General features: G+C 50.8%; 1 protein-coding gene across 1 annotated transcript in view; it reads right to left on the reverse strand.

The window, feature by feature from the left end:
• Positions 1-22,737, reverse strand: part of MYH10 (myosin heavy chain 10) — a 92,030-nt gene that overhangs the window by 28,840 nt on the left and 40,453 nt on the right. The window contains exons 5-13 of the mRNA XM_050981414.1: positions 18,686-18,788; positions 10,554-10,646; positions 7,844-7,907; positions 5,670-5,768; positions 4,681-4,824; positions 4,279-4,374; positions 1,994-2,112; positions 697-849; positions 134-307 (exon numbers count right to left, since the gene is read on the reverse strand). Of these exons, the coding sequence (XP_050837371.1) occupies positions 134-307; positions 697-849; positions 1,994-2,112; positions 4,279-4,374; positions 4,681-4,824; positions 5,670-5,768; positions 7,844-7,907; positions 10,554-10,646; positions 18,686-18,788 (1,045 nt within the window). The remainder of the gene's footprint in view (positions 1-133; positions 308-696; positions 850-1,993; positions 2,113-4,278; positions 4,375-4,680; positions 4,825-5,669; positions 5,769-7,843; positions 7,908-10,553; positions 10,647-18,685; positions 18,789-22,737) is intronic.

Below are 22,737 nucleotides of genomic sequence, written 5' to 3' on the forward strand. Positions count from 1 at the left end.
TTGAGCTTCAGCCTTCCAGTTAATTCCCTTTTAATGACAGCTCCACAAAGAAATGTCTCATTTGCAGGCAGCAAAAGACACAGTCAGCACTCCAAGCTCTCCTCCTCAGAGCATTATTCATGTGCAAACTCACAGGTCTTTCAATTAAGTCAATGCAAGGCTGCAGATCCAGGCCAAAATCAATGAAGTTCCACTCGATGCCCTCTCGCTGATATTCCTCTTGCTCCAGGATAAACATGGTGTGGTTGAATAACTGCTGCAGCTTCTCGTTGGTGTAGTTAATGCAGAGCTGCTCGAAGGAGTTCAGCTACAAAATAACATCAGTGCCCAAGAATGCGTCAGTGACAAGACACCACAGATCTGGGAGGCAAAATTTGACTTTATAAGGAAATTCTCCAAAACTTTGCAAAGTTCAAATGCAATGTAAAGAAAACTGGAAAGCAATTCTACCAATCTCCACGACATAAATTATAGTAGGAACAGTTAAATTATAGTAGGAACAATTATCACACATAAAGAAGGACTAAAAGTTAAATTATGATTTTCTGGCACTGTAACTTTGGGCTGTCAAAGCCTTTACACCCCAAACCAGCCCTTCATGTAACCTCGGACCACGCCGCTTTTGGTGCCTCTGCAGCTGTCCTGACCCCCCAGAAACAGGAAAAGGAAAGCCTGAGCAGGGATATCTCCCTGTACCTCGAAGATCTCGAAGCCAGCAATGTCCAGGATGCCAATGAAGGAGGCTCCCTGGCGTTTGGTCCTGTCCAGGGCTTTGTTGATGCGGTGCACGAGCCAGCGGAACAGGCGCTCGTAGGTGGCCTTTGCCAAGGCTTCCACTGCAAAGTCCGCCTGCAAACCCAAACAGGAACATTTATTTACCCTGGAAAAGCCATCAAAAGGACACAGACACGGATGTTAGCACAAAAAACTCAGTAAAGGAAGAAGTTGGATGGAGTTAACATCGGTGAGGAATGAAAACAAGCAGTAGGAACAGCTTGGAGTTTGATGGACGTTAAGAAAAATTTCTTTCTTTCTAAACTGTTCCATAAAAACAAAAGGTCTCCAAGTATTTGATAATGTCATAACATGAAAGGATAAAACCAGGAGAAAATCAAGGAAAGGGAAAGGTTTAATCTATTCTACAAATGATTTTTACCATATAAGAACATTTCACAAAGACAATAAAGCTTTAACAGAGCAGCAAACACTCAAAGCCAGTTGTCTTTGTTAGGATCTAACGAGGACGATGCAGCTTCCCTTCCTTTAAAGGTCTTTAAAGCAACTTTCAGAGCTCACCTGTTCCTTGGTCTGGGCTCTCTGGGCCTTTCAGAGCTCACCTGTTCCTTGGTCTGGGCTCTCTGGGCCTTTCAGAGCTCACCTGTTCCTTGGTCTGGGCTCTCTGGGCCTTTCAGAGCTCACCTGTTCTTTGGTCTGGCCTCTCTGGGCCTTTCAGAGCTCATCTGTTCTTTGGTTTGGGCTCTCTGGACCTTTCAGAGCTCATCTGTTCTTTGGTCTGGGCTCTCTGGGCCTTTCAGAGCTCACCTGTTCTTTGGTCTGGGCTCTCTGGGCCTTTCAGAGCTCACCTGTTCCTTGGTCTGGGCTCTCTGGACCTTTCAGAGCTCACCTGTTCTTTGGTCGGAGCTCTCTGGACCTTTCAGAGCTCACCTGTTCCTTGGTCTGGGCTCTCTGGGCCTTTCAGAGCTCACCTGTTCTTTGGTCTGGGCTCTCTGGGCCTTTCAGAGCTCACCTGTTCTTTGGTCTGGGCTCTCTGGGCCTTTCAGAGCTCATCTGTTCTTTGGTCTGGGCTCTCTGGGCCTTTCAGAGCTCACCTGTTCTTTGGTCTGAGCTCTCTGGACCTTTCAGAGCTCACCTGTTCTTTGGTCTGGGCTCTCTGGGCCTTTCAGAGCTCACCTGTTCTTTCGTCTGGGCTCTCTGGGCCTTTCAGAGCTCACCTGTTCTTTGGTCTGGGCTCTCTGGGCCTTTCAGAGCTCACCTGTTCTTTGGTCTGGGCTTTCTGCACGTAGTCCCGGCCCACCTTGATGCGGGGGGTGAGGATGGCGCGGGTGAACTCCATCACGTTCATTCCCAGCAGGTGGCAGAGCTTCTGTGCGACTGCGAGGGACAGAGGGACACGGGGACAGAGGGACACGGGGACAGAGGGACAAAGGGAGCGCTGAGACCCTGCCCTGACACCTGGAGCAGCTCCTCACCGAGAGCTGGCATCTCAGGAGCCCAGGTCAGTGCCCAGGTCAGTGCCCAGCCTCGGGGGCTCTGTCCCCAAGGCTGGCAGAGCTCTCCAGAGGGACACAGCTGGATGTCCCTAGGGAGCAGGGAAAGGCTGGAATTCATCAGGTGCCAGCTCATTAACAGCTCAGCTACAAGTGCTCTTTAGCTGCTCTGAAAGGGAACACATCCTTTTTCTGATCCCCAGGAAAAAAGGACAGCATGGGGACAGCACACATCAAATCCACCATCCTAAAGGTGCCTTAAAGCCTGGCTGAGGGCAGGCAGCTGTGCCAGCCCAAATCAGGGCTGTGCCACCTCGTCCAGGCAGCTGAGCATTGCCCAGGCCAGGCTGGGCAGGGCTGGAGCAGCCTGGCACAGTGGGAGGGGTCCCTGCCATGGCAGGGGGCTGGAATGGGATAACCTCTAACCCAAACCAGCCTGGGATTCCAGTATTTCACACAGAACAACACCACAGGCATCAGTGCACTTCAACAGCAGGAGCCTCCTGATGTCTCTTTATTATTTAAATGTGCATCAGCCACACCAGCCCTAGAGACTCCTGCTGCTGCATCAGTCCCTCCCCTGAACACGAGGCCCAGGAGCTTGGGAGGCTGTGATTCCACACTCCTAAAAATTGGATTTGTTTATCTCCATTTACTATCTCCAGAGCAGAATTTGCTTCCCAGGTGCTTTGAATGGGTTCCCACCTCAGTGCCCACACAAACTCCTCCCACCCACAGAGGCAGGGCCGGTGTCACAGCCAGGCCCTGGGCAAGGGGAGTCCCTGCAGGGACACTCTGATTGCTGCAGAGGATGCAGGAAACCCTCACAATGGGATGGGACAAGAAAAGAGAGATCAGTTACCTTCAATTTCTTCACAAAGATGCAACAACTTAGACCATATACCAAATTCTTAAATACAGGAGGACCAAAATATGCTTTAACTGTGATCTGAGCTTTTCATCCTTTTGGCTTTAGAAGGCAGAATTTTGTATCCAGTACTATAAATATCCAAGAGTATCAATATATTTCTAGCCAGTGCTGTAATTCAGAATTGATGTCTAAAAACCAATGGTAATGCAACTTAAGGCAAGACAGCCAGGAAGCATCTCTGTCTTTCACATCACACCTTCCACATGGACCATGACCTGGGTGGGTTCTCTAAACCAGCAGGAAAAGCCTAAAAAATTAACACCTCACCCATCTTTTCTCCCCATTGCAACACAGCAAGTGCCACAAGCCAGGTGAGCACATACTGACCTTTAACCTGGGCAGCACCACTGCCCTCAGCAAGGACAATTTTGGGCTTTGCAAGTGACCCAAGTGCTCAGGAATTTGGGGCAGCTACAGAAGGAGACCAGACAAGAAGCTGACTGTCCATGAGCAGCAGCTCCTGGCCATGGGGGTTCCCCTGCCCCTCCACTGATGCCACTCTCCAAACTGCCTCTCATGAGAACATTTCAAAGGCTGGCACTGCAGCCTCCAATAAAACCCTCAAATGTGCCTCTCAGCAGCTTTTTCTTTTTTGGGTGAGGGAAGAACTCTCTATCCTTCCAAATGCTGATTGCATTGCAGGCAGTGATAAATTCAGTGTCAGCCACACTGCCAGGACACTCCAGAAACGAGTCTGCTCTAAATGCAGCATTCCTGTCCTCAGCCACTGCACCAGGGAAGTTGTGCTTGGCTCCAGGGCTCTTATCATTGGCAACAAAACTGCTCTCAGCAACCAAAGCAAACAAACTGATTTAAGCATGAACTTCTTCCTAGGGCTTAAATCTTGGGAGAGAGCAATAAACAAGATTACAACCAAAATACTTGCTCCAAGCTTAGCAGCAATGCAAACAGCATCAATTCCCCTGATGGACACTTGCATTTGTCTGCAGCAGGAGAAGGAAGGGAGAGGTTTAGGAATTGTTTGTTGGTGCCATCAGCCCAGGCCCAGAGCCCTCCCAGGGATGCTCAGCACTGCTCTGTGCTTGCCAAGATTGCCCTGGACAGGGCAGGCAGAGAGCTCAGCACAAGCCCAAGGACACCCCCAGACATGGAACTCACCAGTGTTCTCTGGCATGGAGGCCTGGTCTGTGTTCCTCTCCTTCTTAAAGGAAATGTTCCCAAACTGCAGCACTGAGGACACCACTTTGAGCATGGCTGTGACAACAAGACATGTGCATCAGTTCCATGGCAGGGGGCTCAGCTGAACACATTTGTCTCCTGTTTCATGGGTCACTCTCCTTCCAGATTGCAAGGAGAAGTTCAGGGAGGGAATACAGTTTGTACTGTGCTCTCTGGGCAAATGGCTTGAATTCAACTCCAGTTGGAGTTACAAACATTTTCTTCAGGCTGTCAGAGACACTGAAGCAACATTAAATGTGGTGACACTAAATTAGCAGAGTGTGTGTGTGTGAGAGAGAGAGGGAGAAGGACCCTGGAGATTCCAGAGGCTCCATAACTTACACAGGATCTCATCGTGTGAAAAGCCCATGATATGCATGGCTTCCATTGTCTCCTGGAAGTTGTCCTTGTCCTGTTGCCCAGGGATGGGGATGTAGCCATTAGATAAAAATCTGTAGTTGTTAAATCCCTCGAGCAGCAGGTCAGCTGTGTTGGGGGAAGGGGAAGAGACAGAAAAATAAGCTCAGCAATGCTGTTCACACCCACCCGTGCTCTGTTCTCACTCAATTCCCCAGCTCTGCTTTAGGATACCAGTCCCTCAGAAATGGCCACAAGCCAGGGGAGCAGCTTCTGAAACCCTAAAAATACAAGTGCACCTCCCAAGCTGAGGCCAGACTCAGACTCTCCCTGCAGCAACCTCCATGAGCTCCTTAATGCATTAAAGCAGGCCCAGAACATTGCCCAGATCCACCTCAAATCCTCATCTGGAATATCCTAAAAGGAAATCTCTACTGAAAGGTAACAGACCCAGGCAGAAACGGAGCTGGGGATTGATGATCCCATCAAGGATGGGAGCACCAGCTTATCTCCTACAGGGGGAGTGGACCAGCTCTCTGAAGTCTGTATCTTTATGAGCTTCACTTATCACAACCCACCAGGAATTCCCAAGGAAGGGAAAAAAACCCAAACAGAGTTGAGACAACCACCCCAGCACTGCCATGGCTTGAAGAAAGCCCAGGGTTTCATTAGGTTTGGGTTCAATTTCTCTGTAGGCTGGAGGAGATGGGGCTGGTTGTTTCCAGCTGGGAACTTTGCAGCTCCAATCCAGGGATTCCCAAGCTGGGCTTTGGCAGGGAGGAGACTGGCTAGGAATGGCAGAGTGGCTCCCCAGCACATCTGACAAAACCCAGCAGGGACTTCAGGGCAAAGCTACCCGGCCTCTCCTTTTAGAGCTCACCACTCATGGCCAGGGAATCACTCAAACCCACCCTGCACCCCTGAAACAACCAATGCAGCACCCAGTGGGTGTCAGAGGGACATTCCCAGCTTACACTTGAGGTGCTCCCCTGCTCCAGCCAGGAGCTGGTAGAAGATGTGGAACGTGCGCTCGTCCTTGGCCTGACGCACGGCTCGAGACTTCTCCAGCAGGTCTGGGGGCACCTGGAGTCAAGGGCCACCTGCAATCCCTGCTTCAAATCCTACAGAGAGCTCCAAAGCAGGCCAGGGAATCAGCCTGAGACCAAAGAGGCTTTCAGGAGTAATGTCCAGAGCAGCTGGGGCTGCCCCTGCATCCCTGGCAGTGCCCAAGGCCAGGCTGGACACTGAGGCTGGGAGCACAGGAGGAGGTGTCCCTGGGAGAGGGGAAGGTGTCCCTGAGACAGTGGGAGGTGTCCCTGGGGCAGAGGAGGTGTCCCTGGGAGAGGGGAAGGTGTCCCTGGGACAGTGGGAGGTGTCCCTGGGGCAGAGGAGGTGTCCCTGGGAGAGGGGAAGGTGTCCCTGGGACAGTGGGAGGTGTCCCTGGGGCAGTGGGAGGTGTCCCTAGGGCAGGAGGAGGTGTCCCTGGGGCAGGAGGAGGTGTCCCTGGGGCAGTGGGGGGTGTCCCTGGGGCAATGGAGGTGTCCATGGGACAGTGGAGGTGTCCCTGGGACAGTGGAGGTGTTCCTGGGACAGTGGAGGTGTCCCTGGGGGAGGAGGAGGTGTCCCTGGGGCAGGAGGAGGTGTCCCTGCCATGGCAGGATGGGCACTGAGGTCCCTTCCACCCCAAACCAGGCTGGATTCTGTGACTGGACTAGGTCCAACATGGACTTTAGTGACTAAGTAAGAGATTTCCAGCTGGTAGAAACCCATTGTTCATCTCAGCCAACTCCTGACACTTCTACACTCCCATCCCTGCATTCCCTGCATCCCCCTGCAGCCACCACTGTCTGCCATGCCACGGATCAGCTGCACTTTTGGTGAGGGGGAGCTCCCATCCTTCTCCAGCATCACTTCTGTTGAGGTCCTAGCTGAACTCCTAATCCCAAAAAAGCAGCAGCTGCTGAACTCAGAAGTCCTTTATCATCCAAAGTGCATCTGTCATTCCTTCCAAGCATTGCCTTTTTCCATAACAATCCCCACTGCCTTTCACCAGCTCCCAGATTCAATTCCTGCAGCAGGTAGTGCCTTATTAGCTGCCATGAGCTGTAATCTTATCTCATTTTTTCATTTCTTGATATCCCATGTTGCAAAGGAAATGCAGGACAGGGATTTGAAATGACAGGGCCAAGGATGGGTTCCTGGGATGAAGAAGAAATTCCCCAAGAGTTAAATCCTCCTGTTTTCACAAAGCTCCGGGCAAAACAATTCCTCTGGACTTTCCTAAAAGCTGCCTTCATTCCTGTGCTATGGTGAATGAAAAAAAACCCACTTATCATTGCAGCATATTTTGAATAACTATAGATCTTTCCCAGCCTTATTGGGAAATCACATTTTCTGGCAATTCCAAACATTTAATGTTCAGATCAAGCAGTTTCAAAACACAGGAACCAAATGGAAACTTAACTACAGCATTGTTTATGATCAATATTCACTTCATGTTGTTTAGCAAGACTCCCTTCTCTATCCTTTTATGAGCACTCCACTGCTATTCTCCCAGAAACTCCAAATTACACAACACATTTTTAGCACAGAAAAACTCCAGGGAAGGGCTTTCAGTGCCAGTATTCCTACTTGGTTTGACACTCATCAACAAGAACAACTCTTAGAGCTAAAACCGAATTCACTTTGGTATTAATTACAATTAATGAAGCATAATAGAAGGCCTTGTGTTACTGAACCTTCTGGTACCCAGAAGAGCTGAGCTCTGTCCAGGATCCTCTCCAGGCAGGGGCTGCTCCTGGCACCACACAGAGGCTCAGCTCCTCCTCAGGAAGGCCCTGGGGATTTTCAGAAATGTTCCCACATTTCCCATGCTTTCCCTTTCTAATACAGCCTGGCTTGAAGGCCAGCCTGGAAACCCTGCAGGTTCCAGGGGGTGGCATTTGGGAGTTTAGGATTTCTGAGCACACAGAAGCTGCTGAATCTGTGATATTTGAGCAGTTATTTTGAAACAAAGGGAGAGATGGATGCTGTCAAAGGAATGTCCAAGTGTGGCAACCTCTCACTGCATTCCAGTGAGTTCTAGGGTTAAAAGCAGAACAAAGCAGGGCAGCTGCATTTTGCAAGGATGTGGCAGAAAAAAGGATACAGGTCTCAATGTTGGCCCCAACGATGTAACCAGTGACATCAAAGTTAATCCTGATGAATTTGCCCTGCAAAGGAAAGAAGATTTTTTCATAATTACTTGTTGTTTTTTTTCTTTAATTAAGACAGTGCTGTCCATCCCAAAGATAACCCAAATGCACTCATGGCTCGAGGATTGCCCAGGTTCACAGGGAACCTTTCTCCTTCCTCGGGCTCAGCCATCACTCCAAGGGAGCAGGCTGCACACAGACACACTCCAGGACTGGGGAACTCCTAGGGCAGATTTATCTGGGATCCAAACCCCTCTGAAGGGGAGGCTCCATTTTCCCTGAGCAAACACTCTGAGCTGGGGAGCAGAGCTGGGATTCCAGGTGTGCACATTTCTGGGGCACTTTCTGCTGCCTGAAGGGGCCTCAGCTCCCCAACCTCAGGTGCTGCCTGGCCCAAAAGATTTCTCCCTCCTTTTCCAAAAGGCTTCCACAGCCTCTCTTCAGCTCATCCAAGGGCTCCTTTCTGCTGACACCACCACAGCACTGAGACAGGGCTTTGGAAAAGCCGTATCAGAGGGAAGCAGTCAGTGCTGCCACATCAATCCAGCAAGGCCGCTGTCCTGGCCAACACAAACCAGAGACTGATCCCCTGGAACACAGGAGAACTGAAGAAAAGAGGGGGGAAAATTAAATCCACTGGCCACTGGGCTCCTCTGAGCCCTGCCTGGGTTGCCAGGAGCAGGGCAAGGCTGTCAGACCTGCAGGCTGAACCACCTCAACTCGTGGGAGGACTGAGATTTTTGAGTCAGGTTTGAAAATGACTGTTAAAGATGATTTTTTTCTGCATGAGATGAGACCATCTGGAATGAATTAGACTTGCTCCTTCACGAAAACAGAGCTGGAGCCACCAGAGTGATTATGTTCATGATGGAAAGGCAGAGCTCAGAATAACACAAACCAGATGCTAACATCTTTTAGGGAAAGCAGTATTCTCATTAAATTAGCACAGCCTCTGATGGATTCAAGACAGGTAACAAAGTGGAATCACTGTGCAGTGAAACCTGTTGATGTCATAAATCCTGCACCCAGCTTCTATAAACATCAGGAAACATTACAAATAACAGGGCTGTAAAATTAAAAAAGCTGAATTTCCACAAAACTGTGCTCTCCCTTCTCAGCTGAAGGGGCTGATGGATTTAGTCATACAGTTTTCCAGAGTTCTTATCATGGAGTTGACTTCATGCATTATAAATCCAAGCAACTGTTGAAATGTCAAAGGCAGACAAGAAATCTTTCATTTGTTCTGCAAATTTTAGTGCTGTTCTCACAAGCAAAAAGATTTAATACCTCCTGAACACTTTTGAAGTTGTACTAAAAACATCTTCCCCCTGAAATAAGAGATGGCGCTTTTTTTTTTTTCCTTCAAAGGAAAGGAAGTTCTAAGAAGTGGTAAAAAGCCATTTATCCATCCTGAGTTCCACCACAGTTTTTAAAACAATGGAACCCATCAGAAGTGGTTTTCAGCCACCAAAACACCGTGAACAGCAGGCAGGGACCCAACAAAAACATGGAGCAGCTCCAGCAGTGCCTGACACCTGGGTAGGTCACACAGTGGCCTTCTGACTTCCCTGCAGTAAATCAGAACATTTCGAAGGGGTTTTATGTGTGCTTTTGCAGAAATTCAGGATGTTCTCTCCAGCCCAAGCACTGGGTAAAGTCACAGCTCTGCACGGGAAGGCTGCAGGCTTTGCCAGCCCCATGGGTGCCCCAGTCCTTGGCACCTGACAGCAAGCCAGCAGCATGGGTGCACACAAGGCAGCCCAGCTCCCAGCACAGCTAGCTTGTTAGAAAATGAGCTGCTGGCAGCTCAGGGATGGCTGGAGTCGGAATAAAATCACTTGGCCAAGAGCCAGTGAGGAGGTGCCTTCAGTGAGGCCAAAAAGCAGAAGGGATTGTAAGGAAACCTGGATTCATGGAGGAGAGGAGAGGAGAGAGAAATCTCCTGATACAATTACAGAACACCTAGCACAGGGATTTCTGCAGCAGCAGGGGCAGGGATTGGGGACACAGGCTCTGGGATCAGGGCACAGGCTCTGGGATCAGGTGCCCAGCCCTGGGATGAGGTGCCCAGCCCTGGGATCAGGTGCCCAGCCCCGGGATGAGGTGCCCAGCCCCGGGATGAGGTGCCCAGCTCTGGGATGAGGTGCCCAGCCCCGGGATGAGGTGCCCAGCCCCGGGATGAGGTGCCCAGCCCCGGGATGAGGTGCCCAGGCTCTGGGATGAGGTGCCCAGGCTCTGGGATGAGGTGCCCAGCCCCAGGATGAGGCGCCCAGCCCCAGGATGAGGCGCCCAGCCCCAGGATGAGGCGCCCAGCCCCAGGATGAGGTGCCCAGGCTCTGGGATGAGGTGCCCAGCCCCAGGATGAGGTGCCCAGGATGAGGTGCCCAGGCTCTGGGATGAGGTGCCCAGCCCCGGGATGAGGTGCCCAGGATGAGGTGCCCAGGCTCTGGGATGAGGTGCCCAGCCCTGGGATGAGGTGCCCAGGATGAGGTGCCCAGGCTCTGGGATGAGATGCCCAGCCCTGGGATGAGGTGCCCAGGCCCAGGATGAGGTGCCCAGCCCCGGGATGAGGTGCCCAGCCCCGGGATGAGGTGCCCAGCCCCGGGATGAGGTGCCCAGCCCTGGGATCAGGTGCCCAGGCCCTGCAGGGATCAGGGCACTCACAAAGCGGGAGGAGTTGTCGTTCTTCACCGTCTTGGCGTTGCCAAAGGACTCCAGGATGGGGTTGGCCTGCAGCAGCTGCCTCTCCAGCTCCCCCTGCAAACCACAGAGACAGAAACACAACAGATTCACCCAGAGCACAGGGCTCTGCCTCTCCTGACAGTCACCTCCCCTGGCTGTGGCAGTGCCACCACCTCCAGGGGATTCTCATCTTCCCCTCACTCCCAAGGGGGGAACGTGGCTGGATTTTGGGGGGTGGTGCTCTGGGTGGGGGTTGTTTATCAAAACACACACAAACAGAGCAGGGACCAGACAGGACTTGATGGATGTTGAAAATCACTGAATATGGGAAAGAAAAGTCACATTTAGGGCTAAGGAAATCCGGCACAGACCTTTGAGTGCTTAAGGGAAGAAAGCACTTTAACTGATTTAAGGTTTCAGGTTAAACTTTGTGCTGGCAATGCAGCTATCTCAGAACACCTACTTCCAAACTCAGATAAACCTATTTTCAAACTCACTTTCAGGTGAATGAAACTCCCCTTCAGTCAGCCAGACTGAAACTCATCTCATTGCATCACCTGTGACCCGGCCACAGCAGCACAGCAGAACTGAGCAGCACCAGTTCCAAACACTGCTTCCAATTGCTCAATGCAGCCAGCAGTGCTCACAGTGCTTAGTGCATTTGTTCAATGCTTCTGTCAGCTCTGGCCAGTGAGTTTAGAATTTGAAGTACTTATCTCAAGGAAATTGCACAACAGCTTTTATGAGTTCTGTCCGTGAGGAGGTCTGGTAACAAAAAAAGTCTGTGCTGCTTCCAAGAGCCCGGGAGGCACAAATGTAAACAGGAAAATATATTGTCTTCTTGCTCTGAAGGATGGTTGGGGGAAAAAAAAATAAGTGAAGCTGTCTGGAATGTAGTCTCCAATCTGACATGTGTGTTCATGAACCTGCTTTTTCCAATTATTTATAGCCCTGGTGAATAAAGGCCCAGACCAAGCATCAAAGAACAGGAAGCATTAAGTCTCTTAAGGCTTCCACACGGGGTCAATTCTTAGACAGGAATTTTTAAAATTCACTCCTTAACACCTAAAAGAGTTTTATTTGTGTATTGAAATATATTTCAAGCTCTCCTGGAAATAAATGGCTGTTCCTTCTTTTATGTGACCTCAAGTTATCTGCTCAGAAGCTGCTTACTTCCAAACGTGCTCCCTTTGGGACTACACATCCCCTAAATGCTGGGGTGGGTGGGGAAGGAATAAATGCAGCAGGAATAAATGTGAGTCCTGGCCCAGAGCAGAGCCAGCAGTGCCATGGCAGAGCTGCCACGGTGACAGCTTAAGAGCGCTTTTAAACTGACAAAAAACTGCAGCTGGAGAGAAGCTGGATGCCTCTTGTAGCCACTCTGTGCTGTTGATATTCCCCAAATTTCCCAAGTAAAAGCCTCAGACCCTGGCATTCTCCCACCTCCCCTCTCCTCTCCCAGCTCCTGAGAGCACACCAAGATCCAGGGGAGCATTCCCTCAGCACTGCTCCTGGGATAAACCCCAGAGTGCCCAGCCAGGGCAGGGAGCGTGGCACAGCTGGCACAGCTGGCACGTCCAACTCTGCAAGGCTTTGGAAGAGAAATGCCCTGAGTGCCCAGTGAGTGCTGCATGGCATGGGCTGGGAGGGCACAGCAGAGCTGGGATAAACCTGGGATAAAGCAGCAGAGGATGTGGATAAACACATTTACCCATTCAATGCTCTGGATGGAGGCAGGAAGGGCTCAGCAGCTCCTGAGGAGCAGGGGATGCTCAGCTGTGGGTGAACACCACGGGAACCAGCAGAGCTCAGTGCTGCACACACAGACCTGGCACAGCTGGCACAAGGAAAGCACAGCCCTCCCTGTGCAGAAAGGCTCCTGATTTGGGGGGTTCCTCTCTCCAGGGACTGCTGCCAGCCAAAACCAACTCTCTCTGGGAAGGGCTTGGGGTTTTACACAGACACTGAACTCCAGAGTGGCAGCTTGGCCTCTGGCACAGCTCCTGCACAGCATCTCCCCAGAACTTCTTGGAAAAAGCAGAATGGGAGCTGGGAGAGGTGAGAGCATGCAATAGCTCATGCAGCACCAGGAACTCGAGGCAGGGGACTGTCTCAGCTCCAGAAAAAGCAGCTCTGGGGAGGCCTGGGGCAGGCAGGGAAGCTCCATGCTACTCACATGCAGCAGGGATCCACTCTGCACTCCAAATGACATTGAAACACAGATGTCACTGACTCCATGCCTTATGCAGTACCAACAGCTTGGGATTAGCATTTTCCACAGCCATGGTTAAAATGTTCACCAACAAATGTTTCACGGCAACCCTGGCACCCAGCTCCAAGCAAGAGGAGGGCTCAACCAAACACCACTCTGTCTGTTTTGGGACTTGGCAAATATTTGAATGAAAACCCTCAGAAGTGACTGCTGGGTGCAAGGAGGGAGGATTCAGTTGCTCACTAGGAATGTCTGCAGCTTCTGGAAAGGAGAGCACAGCCACACAGCTGGGCTGCAGAGGTACCACACACTCCCAGGGACTGCTTCTGCTCCCAGCAGAGCACACCTGAAGGCTCCTTTACTATTTCCCTTTGCACTGCAGTTACACTGCACTCATCAGCTCCAGAGAAATGCAAAGGGGGAATTCACCCAGCTGAATTAACCCTTCGGTTTCCGTGGCTGGTCACACCCTGGGGAGCTGGGGCAAAGCTTTGCTTTATCTGAAAGCTCCAAGGCATCACTTACCAGCTCGGGTTAGACTGGGGCATTTCCCCTGTGGCAGCAATTGTTCATCCCTCCCCACAGTCCTGCCCTCAACTTCCACCTAAGCCTCCTTCAGGTGAGCTCCACCTGGAGCCCTGCAATTCCTCCTCTCCCCCAGACCCTGGGATCAGACAGAGCAGGGCCAGGGCATCAGGAGCGTGGTGTGGGCAGGGGGCTGTGCCCAGCAGCTCTGCCAGCCTGGGCACTGACCCCAGCTGGAGCTCAAAGGAGCAAACATCACTCAGGCAGCAGAACCCACCCTGCTCACACCACTTGTCCTAGAAAGTTTGGGGAAATTCTTCATTTCTCAAGGCTCTTGGTTATGCCAGGCCTTTCACACTTGATATCAAATTCTTCACTGCTGATTTGCAAAGCTATAAAAATACTCAGACAAAGCACTTAATCAAAAGAATTTTGTAGCTTCCATTAATCAAATCTTTTATTTAGTGCTTTGTTTAATATTTAAAAAGTGTTCTGCACTCTCTCAGCAGCACATTACCCAATATACACAAAGTAATTTGGAGAGAGGGCAAACCTTTCATTTCAGGGCTCAAAAGTGTTAAAATCCTTTGCAATGCTGAGAAACTCATGAGCTGCTCACTCTTCCCTCTCTCAAAGCCAGTGAAATATTTCCAAAATTCTCTATTAGCTGTGTGCTCCTTCAAGGTCTCCCACATTATCAGCACAAAGAGAAGAATATACATCAGTTCTCCTACATAACTTGAAAAGCATTAAAAAAAAACCACTTGCCTGGTGTTTGACGGGTTTGGGAGATTCGGGCTGTCCATTGCAAACAAACAAATGATAAGTTAGCAAGCAGGCATTCCAGCTGCATGTCACATCCCACATCAGCACTGTCAGCACCTTCAACCACACTCACTGCACAGAGACTTCCACAGACACTGCCCACGCTTCAGAGCAGAGCTACTGGCACACGCTGAGTTCATGCAAGGGTTAATGAAACCCAGCGTGGCACAGGGCCCTTGAGAGGCAGGGCAAGGCAGGAGCTGCATTATTTGGGCACTGCCTCCAAAAGTAACCCAGCCCAGAGTCCCTCTGTGCCCAGCCCTGGGCACTCTGGGCTGCTGGGGTGAGAGGTGGGCACTTGTCACCATGATATTCTCTGAAAAATCCTTCCTCCTCCTGGGAAGCTGACAGGCCTCAGAAAAGAAAACAATAATTATCTGACTGCCTGGGAATGTGGTCTGGAGACCATTTACCAACAGGTGCATGTTTGATTGGTTCCAAGGGAATTGTTTTGAATTGATGACCAATCCCCATCAGCTGTGTCAGCCTCAGGAGTCAGGAGCTTTCATTATCATTCTTGTTAAATTTGCTGATGGATCCTTTCTCTATAGTTTAGTAGAGTGTTAGTATAGCATTTCTTTTAATATCATATCAGAAAATAATCAATCAGCCTTCTGAGAACATGGGAGTCAGACTCTCATCTCTCACCTCAGCCTGGGGACCTCACACCACCACAGTCCCTGTCCCTGAGCACTCCCAGAGGGGGGGACAGCTCGAGGGGAGCCACACAAAGCACCCAGGGGGCTGCATTTGCAGCCTACTACAAATATTTCAAAAGACAGGACCTTTGCTTCTTTCTTTCAGCAGCACAACCTTGCACTGGACACTTTGCCAGTAAGAAGGACAAAGGGAACATGAAGGTAATAAAGCAAAATAAAACCCCTTCAAAATTCAAATCTGCACAGCTTCAGCAGAGATTTCCAATTCCATCCTCTCTTCCTTGGCTCAGCCTGTGAGTTTAATAATCTTAAGCTTCATATCTGAGAGCCTGAGGCAAAGTCTTGTGGAGAAACACACACAGCAAGAGATTTTTATAGCAGCCAAATGTACTCCCTCCTCCTGTGACTCTGATTTTGCCAGTGCAGGATGGCAGATTTGGACAGAGGTCTGTAAGGCAGCTGGCAGATGTCTGCCCTGCTCAGTGAATTTTCAAAGTGCCAAGGAAAGAATCAGCCCTCCTGGAATCACGGGGCAGGGCAGGAACACCTCGGGGTTCAGAGGAGTTTCATTTCTTTATATGTACAAAAGATCAACTCCACTCTTGGGTGCCCATTCTTGCCCCACCAGGCACAGGCTGAACTCCTCTGTGTTTAATGGGGGCAGTTAAAGCCCACTTGGGAAACCCAGGGGAGCTTCAGCCTGAGTGAGCCTGCCCAAGACCCTGTCCTTCAAAAACTAATTCTGTGTCTTTAGAAATTAATAAAACAAATTAAGCAACTTAGTGTTTCAGCTGCCAAGGCAAAGGCAGCCACTGAAAGCAATCATTAATCTGAAAGTACCAGTAATGAGTTCTGAACTCTAAAACAGCACCAACATGAGAGCTGGGTTTAGTGAAAATAGAGGCAGTTTGGGGTGAGAACATTTAGGGGAAACCTTAAAGCCCCTTCCAGGGCCTAAAGGGGCTGGAAAGGGACTGGGGACAAGGCCTGGACAGGACACAGGGAATGGCTTCAGTGACAGAGGGCAGGGATGGGTGGGATGTTGGGAATGTTCCCTGGCAGGGTGGGCAGGCCCTGGCACAGGGTGGCTGCCCCTGCATCCCTGGCAGTGCCCAAGGCCAGGCTGGACACTGGGGCTGGGAGCACCTGGGACAGTGGGAGGTGTCCCTGGGATAGTGGGAGGTGTCCCTGGGATAGTGGGAGGTGTCCTGCCATGGCAGGGGTGGCACTGGATAATCTTTAGCATGCTCTCCAACCCAATCCATTCTGGGATTCTGTGACCTGCATGTGATGTAAAGGTTTCCCCTGAGGGAGGCTGGACCCCCTGCCTGCCTTCCAGCCCTCAGAGCAGCTCCTGTCCCAACAGCTCTCCCTCCCCAGCCTCTATTCCCACTTTTAGGGCTGCTGCAGCCTCAGCTGGCTCTGCCAAACCCCACAGGTGCTGAGGCTCCTCTGCCACCTCTGCTCCTCGCCACACTTTGAGTGCAGTGCCCAGGGCACCACCTTGGGCTCGCCCAGGAAATGGGATTCCCACCCTCCCAAGCCAGGAATCCTCACTGGAATCCAGGCTGAAGCTGCAGCCCTGTGTCACTGACTCCATTTCCAAGGCCCTGGTGCTCAGGGCTGTGCAGGGCTCTGCCAGCTCTAAGGAAAGAGGGATTTGGGTCAGACAAGCCTCCTGGGCAAGGAGCTGGATGCCAGCCATGCCAGGCTGTGCAGGGCACGGGCAGAGCTCTCACAGAGCTGGAGGAGGCACCTGCTGAGCCCCTGTGACACCAGGGCTGCTCTCAGGTGTCACTCCAGGGCTCCTCTGCTTTGTTCTGTTTTTACAGCACTGGGTCAGGCAAATCACAGTTAACCCAAGGCTTAGCATACAAACTGCTCTGTTTAAAGAAATAATCAATGAGGCATTCAAGCAGGCTCAGAAATGCACATGGCACTGATAACTATCTGTAACAGGATGGCTACAGACAGGCTGCAAGCCATGGATTAATTTAACAAGGCTATTTAGCATCTTCCTGTGCACAGGGTAATGCACAGGTTGCACAGACTGTGTATCACCACCAGCCCTCCACAGCTCTCTAATGAATATGCAAACAGGGCAAATTAGGGCTGCTGCTGTAACCCCCACTCTGACCCTTCCTACCTTTCCAGAGCCACCTCTGAGGGTCAGACATTCTTTGTTCCCAATATATAAACACAAACTAATTGTTGCACAACAAGGGAGACTCATTTGTATTTTCAAACTGAGTTTGGTGACAAACTCTGCATTTTTCATGGCTACATGGCAAATCCAGTGCCCACTGTGGTACTGCACTGAATAAAGGGCACAACCCAAGACTTTTTATTCAGGACACTCCCTGTTCTTTTTGTTCACATCCCAGCTTTCCCCTTTCTCTGCTGTGCCTTCACAGGCTCCCTGAGAAGTTGCATCATCTCCACGCCTCAAGATTTTGAAAACTCAGCTTTTGTGGGGATTGGGCAATGCAATCTCACTTTGAAAGGAGGCACATTTTGAAAGGTGTCTGGACAAGAGGCTTCCAGAAGTGTCTGAGGTATTGCAAGTTGTCAGCAGTGAATTTAGAAACACTTGGTGCAAACCCTGCACAGCTCCCTTCTCTCCAAAAGCCTGCTGGCAATTTTGCTTCTGCAGAAATTGAAAAAACACTGGGTTTGTCCAAGGCTGCACAGTGGTAAAGCCAAGAACATGCACAACTCCAGACCTCCCAGAAAATCACTTGTGCTGGATGATATCCCAGACAGTGTCACCAGAGCCACACGTGGCAGAGCCATGAACACAGCCCTGGCACTGCTGACACTCCAGGGGCAGGAAATGGACACAATCCTCCTCCTGAGGCTGCAGCACTTTCAGGCTGCTCAGTAAACACTGACAAAAACTCATTTTCATCTTTCCTGTGTGAAAAAACAGCACCAGTCTGGGTAGGTCCCCATGAACAGGCTCCCATTATTTCCTCCTGACCAAAGCACAGAGCCAAGCTCCCCACACACTTTGGAGAACTCTCCAAACCTGCCTGCAGCCTTTCCTCCTCTCCAACTTCAATCCTCACTTTTCTCTCCTTCCCAGCCTGGTGTCTCTGCAGGCTCTGAGCCCTGGCAGGGGCAGGGATGGCTCAGTGAGAGGTGCCCTGACACCAGGATTACGACTGGAAAACCATTTGTGATTACAGCAGGACACTGTCTGGAGCAAAGCTCTACTAAAACTTCACTGCAAACATATCCAAGTGCTCCTAACAGTGAAGATTCAAACCCACTTCTGGTTTCTAAAAGCAAAGGATCCCTCAAAATTCAGTGCAAATGTTGAAGCCTGGCAGAAAATCTGAAGAAAGTTCTCTATAAATCACAGTTGGTTTCAAGCTACCAAAAAACCCAATATTCTCTGATATAGAAGTATATACTCACTTGTTTATAGTGTAATAAAACCTGAGCTTTTAAGTAGATGCTGGCTTCTAGATCTAGCAACTCTACAGCAGTTTTTAAGCTGGGTGATTTTCCCATCTACAAGTTCATTTGTGAAAGCACAGAAAGCTTGTTCACAAATATGGTACTGGAAACTGCATCCAGTGGGAAATAAACTCAGTTAGAACTGCCTGGGTTTATTGAATCTTTTTGGAAAATGGGGTTTATTGCATCACAAAGCTTTGCTTTTATTTGTATAAAGCCTTTAATTTCACAACAGAAATCAGGCAGCTGACATGGACTAGAACTTTTGATGTAACTGCTCGTTTCAGCCACTGCTAAAGAGAAAATCATGGTTGAGACAAAATTACACAGATTATATTACAGTTTAATTTTTAAAAAGTCATTTTTTTCAAATGCAAAGATGGTAATTGGCAAAAAGAGCAATGAAGAAATGAGAAAATACCCCAACTTACAGGAATATTATGGTCCTTTCTTCCTTTATGGGAGGAAGCAACATGAGCAAGGTACTGAATAACCTTCTTGGTGTTCTCAGTCTTCCCAGCTCCAGATTCACCTCTGCAAAACAGGGCAGACATTTCCTTCAAAACTCAGCTTCACCAACAGGAATGCTTTCTATACAGCCCCTCACCCATCCCACGGGTGGCTCTGGCTGTGCACAGACCAAAAGCCAAAAGCAGGGATGCTGCAGGGAACCACAAGGTGCTTGTTTGAAATCCCTCCTTCATCCCAAGGATCTCCTGAGCTTTAAGAAGTTGATACAAGGTGTGACATCAGTTTGATTAAGAGCTTTTGGCCTTGTGCCTGAAGCCCTTTGCTAGCCAAGGTGACATGAAACACTTGTGCCCTGCCTGGATCACTGCAGAATGAAGTCTTCAGGGTGCAGAAACATTTTTATTTTTAAATCAGGAGATATATAAACACACTTTTACACTTAGCACCATTTCAATTCTCCAGGGTTTGGTATGGGAATTGCCAAGTTAAGGGAAACACTCAGCACCTTTAGGAGCCTGAAACAGAGTGCAGTAAAACACACCTGAAACAAGAGATTCTTCTCTTTCCACTGCTCACCTCCGAGTCTTTGCTAGGTTAAAATATATTTAAGGCCACAGGGCTACATGAAACCATGAAGAAATGAATTTATCAGTGCAGAGTTCACAGATCAATAAAGACAGCAAAAGCACATTTCATTTTTAAGCCAGAGGTGGATTTGAAGCAGACCATGTTCAGACAGAATTTATGGAGAGGTTTACAGGAGATATTCAAAGCAGGAAATGTGACCAGGTTCATGTCCCTGCAACCACAAACGAGGTTACTACAGCTCTAAAAATGACTGTTTGGGGTTTTCTTCCCTAACCTAGGTCTGATCTTCAGACAAATCAGCCCCAGAGGGATCCAGGGGTGCCTTAGGCAGGGCTCAAGCAGTGCAAGGCACTGCAGGAAGATTTCCAGGGAGACAGAGACTGCTGGGAGCAGCTCTGAAGTGTGGGAAGCTAAAAAGGGCTTTCTGATGGGGATTTGCATGGAAAGAGTGGAAGCACTCCTGCCATTCAACAGTTGTTCCAACATTAACAGTTTGGAAGCCAGCTCCTTTGTAAGAATGACGAGCACACGTTTTCCCTGCCCGCTTATTTCTCCTCTAAGCTACTTACAATGGAAATGTTCAGGCAGCAGGGGAAATGAAGCACATTCTTGTGCAGCCTTTCTCATCATACACCCCAGTTCTGCAGCTAATCTGCATTTGTTCAGGGATTCAGCACCTCCAGAGCTGCACTTGTTGATCAGATACGAGCTGAGGAGCACCCCTGTCCTCACACTGCACTCAGCAGCTGCAGAGGGGAGTTGAGAGAGCACCTGGAATTTTAATTCTGCAGATCCAGCAGGGATACTGACACTAGCCCAGATTTTCAAGCCTCAAACACTCTCATTGTTCCTCACCTTCCAGCACTGTAAAATCCCAGAAACCCCACAGGGAATGGCCCTAAGAGAGGGAAATCCCTGCTGAAGGACGGCAGGGTGGCCATTTCTGCACCCAGGAGCAAGAGCCCGCGTTCACTGCAGCTCGTGGGACTCCTCATGGGAGTTCCAGGTGAAACAGCTTCTGTTTGACCTGACAGAACAGCAGCACTCCCAGGTTTGGCTGGAAAACCCCAGGCAAAATGGTCCTGCAGATGAGCTGTGGGACAGTGCACAGCCCCAGCCACCCAGCTGTGGCCTCAGATCCAGAGGTGGAACCTCACCAAGGGCCCCTGGCTTACAGATGGCATCTGCTCCTGGCTAAAACCTCACCAAGGGCCCCTGGCTTACAGATGGCATCTGCTCCTGGCCAAAACCTCACCAAGGGCCCCCGGCTTACAGATGGCATCTGCTCCTGGCCAAAACCTCACCAAGGCTGCCTGGCTTACAGATGGCATCTGCTCCTGGCCAAAACCTCACCAAGGCTGCCTGGCTTACAGATGGCATCTGCTCCTGGCCAAAACCTCACCAAGGGCCCCTGGCTTACAGATGGCATCTGCTCCTGGCCAAAACCTCACCAAGGGCCCTGGCTTACAGATGGCATCTGCTCCTGGCCAAAACCTCACCAAGGCTCCCTGGCTTACAGATGGCATCTGCTCCTGGCCAAAACCTCACCAAGGCTGCCTGGCTTACAGATGGCATCTGCTCCTGGCCAAAACCTCACCAAGGCCCCCTGGCTTACAGATGGCATCTGCTCCTGGCTAAAACCTCACCAAGGCCCCCTGGCTTACAGATGGCATCTACTCCTGGCCAAAACCTCACCAAGGCTCCCTGGCTTACAGATGGCATCTGCTCCTGGCCAAAACCTCACCAAGGCTGCCTGGCTTACAGATGGCATCTGCTCCTGGCCAAAACCTCACCAAGGCCCCCTGGCTTACAGATGGCATCTGCTCCTGGCCAAAATCTCACAAAGGCCCCCTGGCTTACAGATGGCATCTGCTCCTGGCTAAAACCTCACCAAGGGCCCCTGGCTTACAGATGGCATCTGCTCCTGGCCAAAACCTCACCAAGGGCCCTGGCTTACAGATGGCATCTGCTCCTGGCCAAAACCTCACCAAGGGCCCCCGGCTTACAGATGGCATCTGCTCCTGGCTAAAACCTCACCAAGGGCCCCTGCCTTACAGATGGCATCTGCTCCTGGCCAAAACCTCACCAAGGCTGCCTGGCTTACAGATGGCATCTGCTCCTGGCTAAAACCTCACCAAGGCCCCCTGGCTTACAGATGGCATCTGCTCCTGGCCAAAACCTCACCAAGGCTGCCTGGCTTACAGATGGCATCTGCTCCTGGCTAAAACTTCACCAAGGCCCCCTGGCTTACAGATGGCATCTGCTCCTGGCCAAAACCTCACCAAGGGCCCCTGGCTTACAGATGGCATCTGCTCCTGGCCAAAACCTCACCAAGGGCCCCTGGCTTACAGATGGCATCTGCTCCTGGCTAAAACCTCACCAAGGCCCCTGGCTTACAGATGGCATCTGCTCCTGGCCAAAACCTCACCAAGGGCCCCTGGCTTACAGATGGCATCTGCTCCTGGCTAAAACCTCACCAAGGGCCCCTGGCTTACAGATGGCATCTGCTCCTGGCTAAAACCTCACCAAGGCTCCCTGGCTTACAGATGGCATCTGCTCCTGGCCAAAACCTCACCAAGGGCCCTGGCTTACAGATGGCATCTGCTCCTGGCTAAAACCTCACCAAGGCCCCTGGCTTACAGATGGCATCTGCTCCTGGCCAAAACCTCACCAAGGGCCCCTGGCTTACAGATGGCATCTGCTCCTGGCCAAAACCTCACCAAGGGCCCTGGCTTACAGATGGCATCTGCTCCTGGCCAAAACCTCACCAAGGCCCCTGGCTTACAGATGGCATCTGCTCCTGGCCAAAACCTCACCAAGGGCCCCTGGCTTACAGATGGCATCTGCTCCTGGCTAAAACCTCACCAAGGGCCCCTGGCTTACAGATGGCATCTGCTCCTGGCCAAAACCTCACCAAGGGCCCCTGGCTTACAGATGGCATCTGCTCCTGGCCAAAACCTCACCAAGGCCCCTGGCTTACAGATGGCATCTGCTCCTGGCTAAAACCTCACCAAGGGCCCCTGGCTTACAGATGGCATCTGCTCCTGGCCAAAACCTCACCAAGGCGCCCTGGCTTACAGATGGCATCTGCTCCTGGCTAAAACCTCACCAAGGCCCCCTGGCTTACAGATGGCATCTGCTCCTGGCCAAAACCTCACCAAGGCTGCCTGGCTTACAGATGGCATCTGCTCCTGGCTAAAACTTCACCAAGGCCCCCTGGCTTACAGATGGCATCTGCTCCTGGCCAAAACCTCACCAAGGGCCCCTGGATTACAGATGGCATCTGCTCCTGGCTAAAACCTCACCAAGGGCCCCTGGCTTACAGATGGCATCTGCTCCTGGCCAAAACCTCACCAAGGGCCCTGGCTTACAGATGGCATCTGCTCCTGGCCAAAACCTCACCAAGGGCCCTGGCTTACAGATG

The sequence above is a fragment of the Serinus canaria genome, chromosome 18 (genome assembly GCF_022539315.1).
Source record: "Serinus canaria isolate serCan28SL12 chromosome 18, serCan2020, whole genome shotgun sequence".
Lineage (NCBI taxonomy): Eukaryota > Metazoa > Chordata > Aves > Passeriformes > Fringillidae > Serinus > Serinus canaria.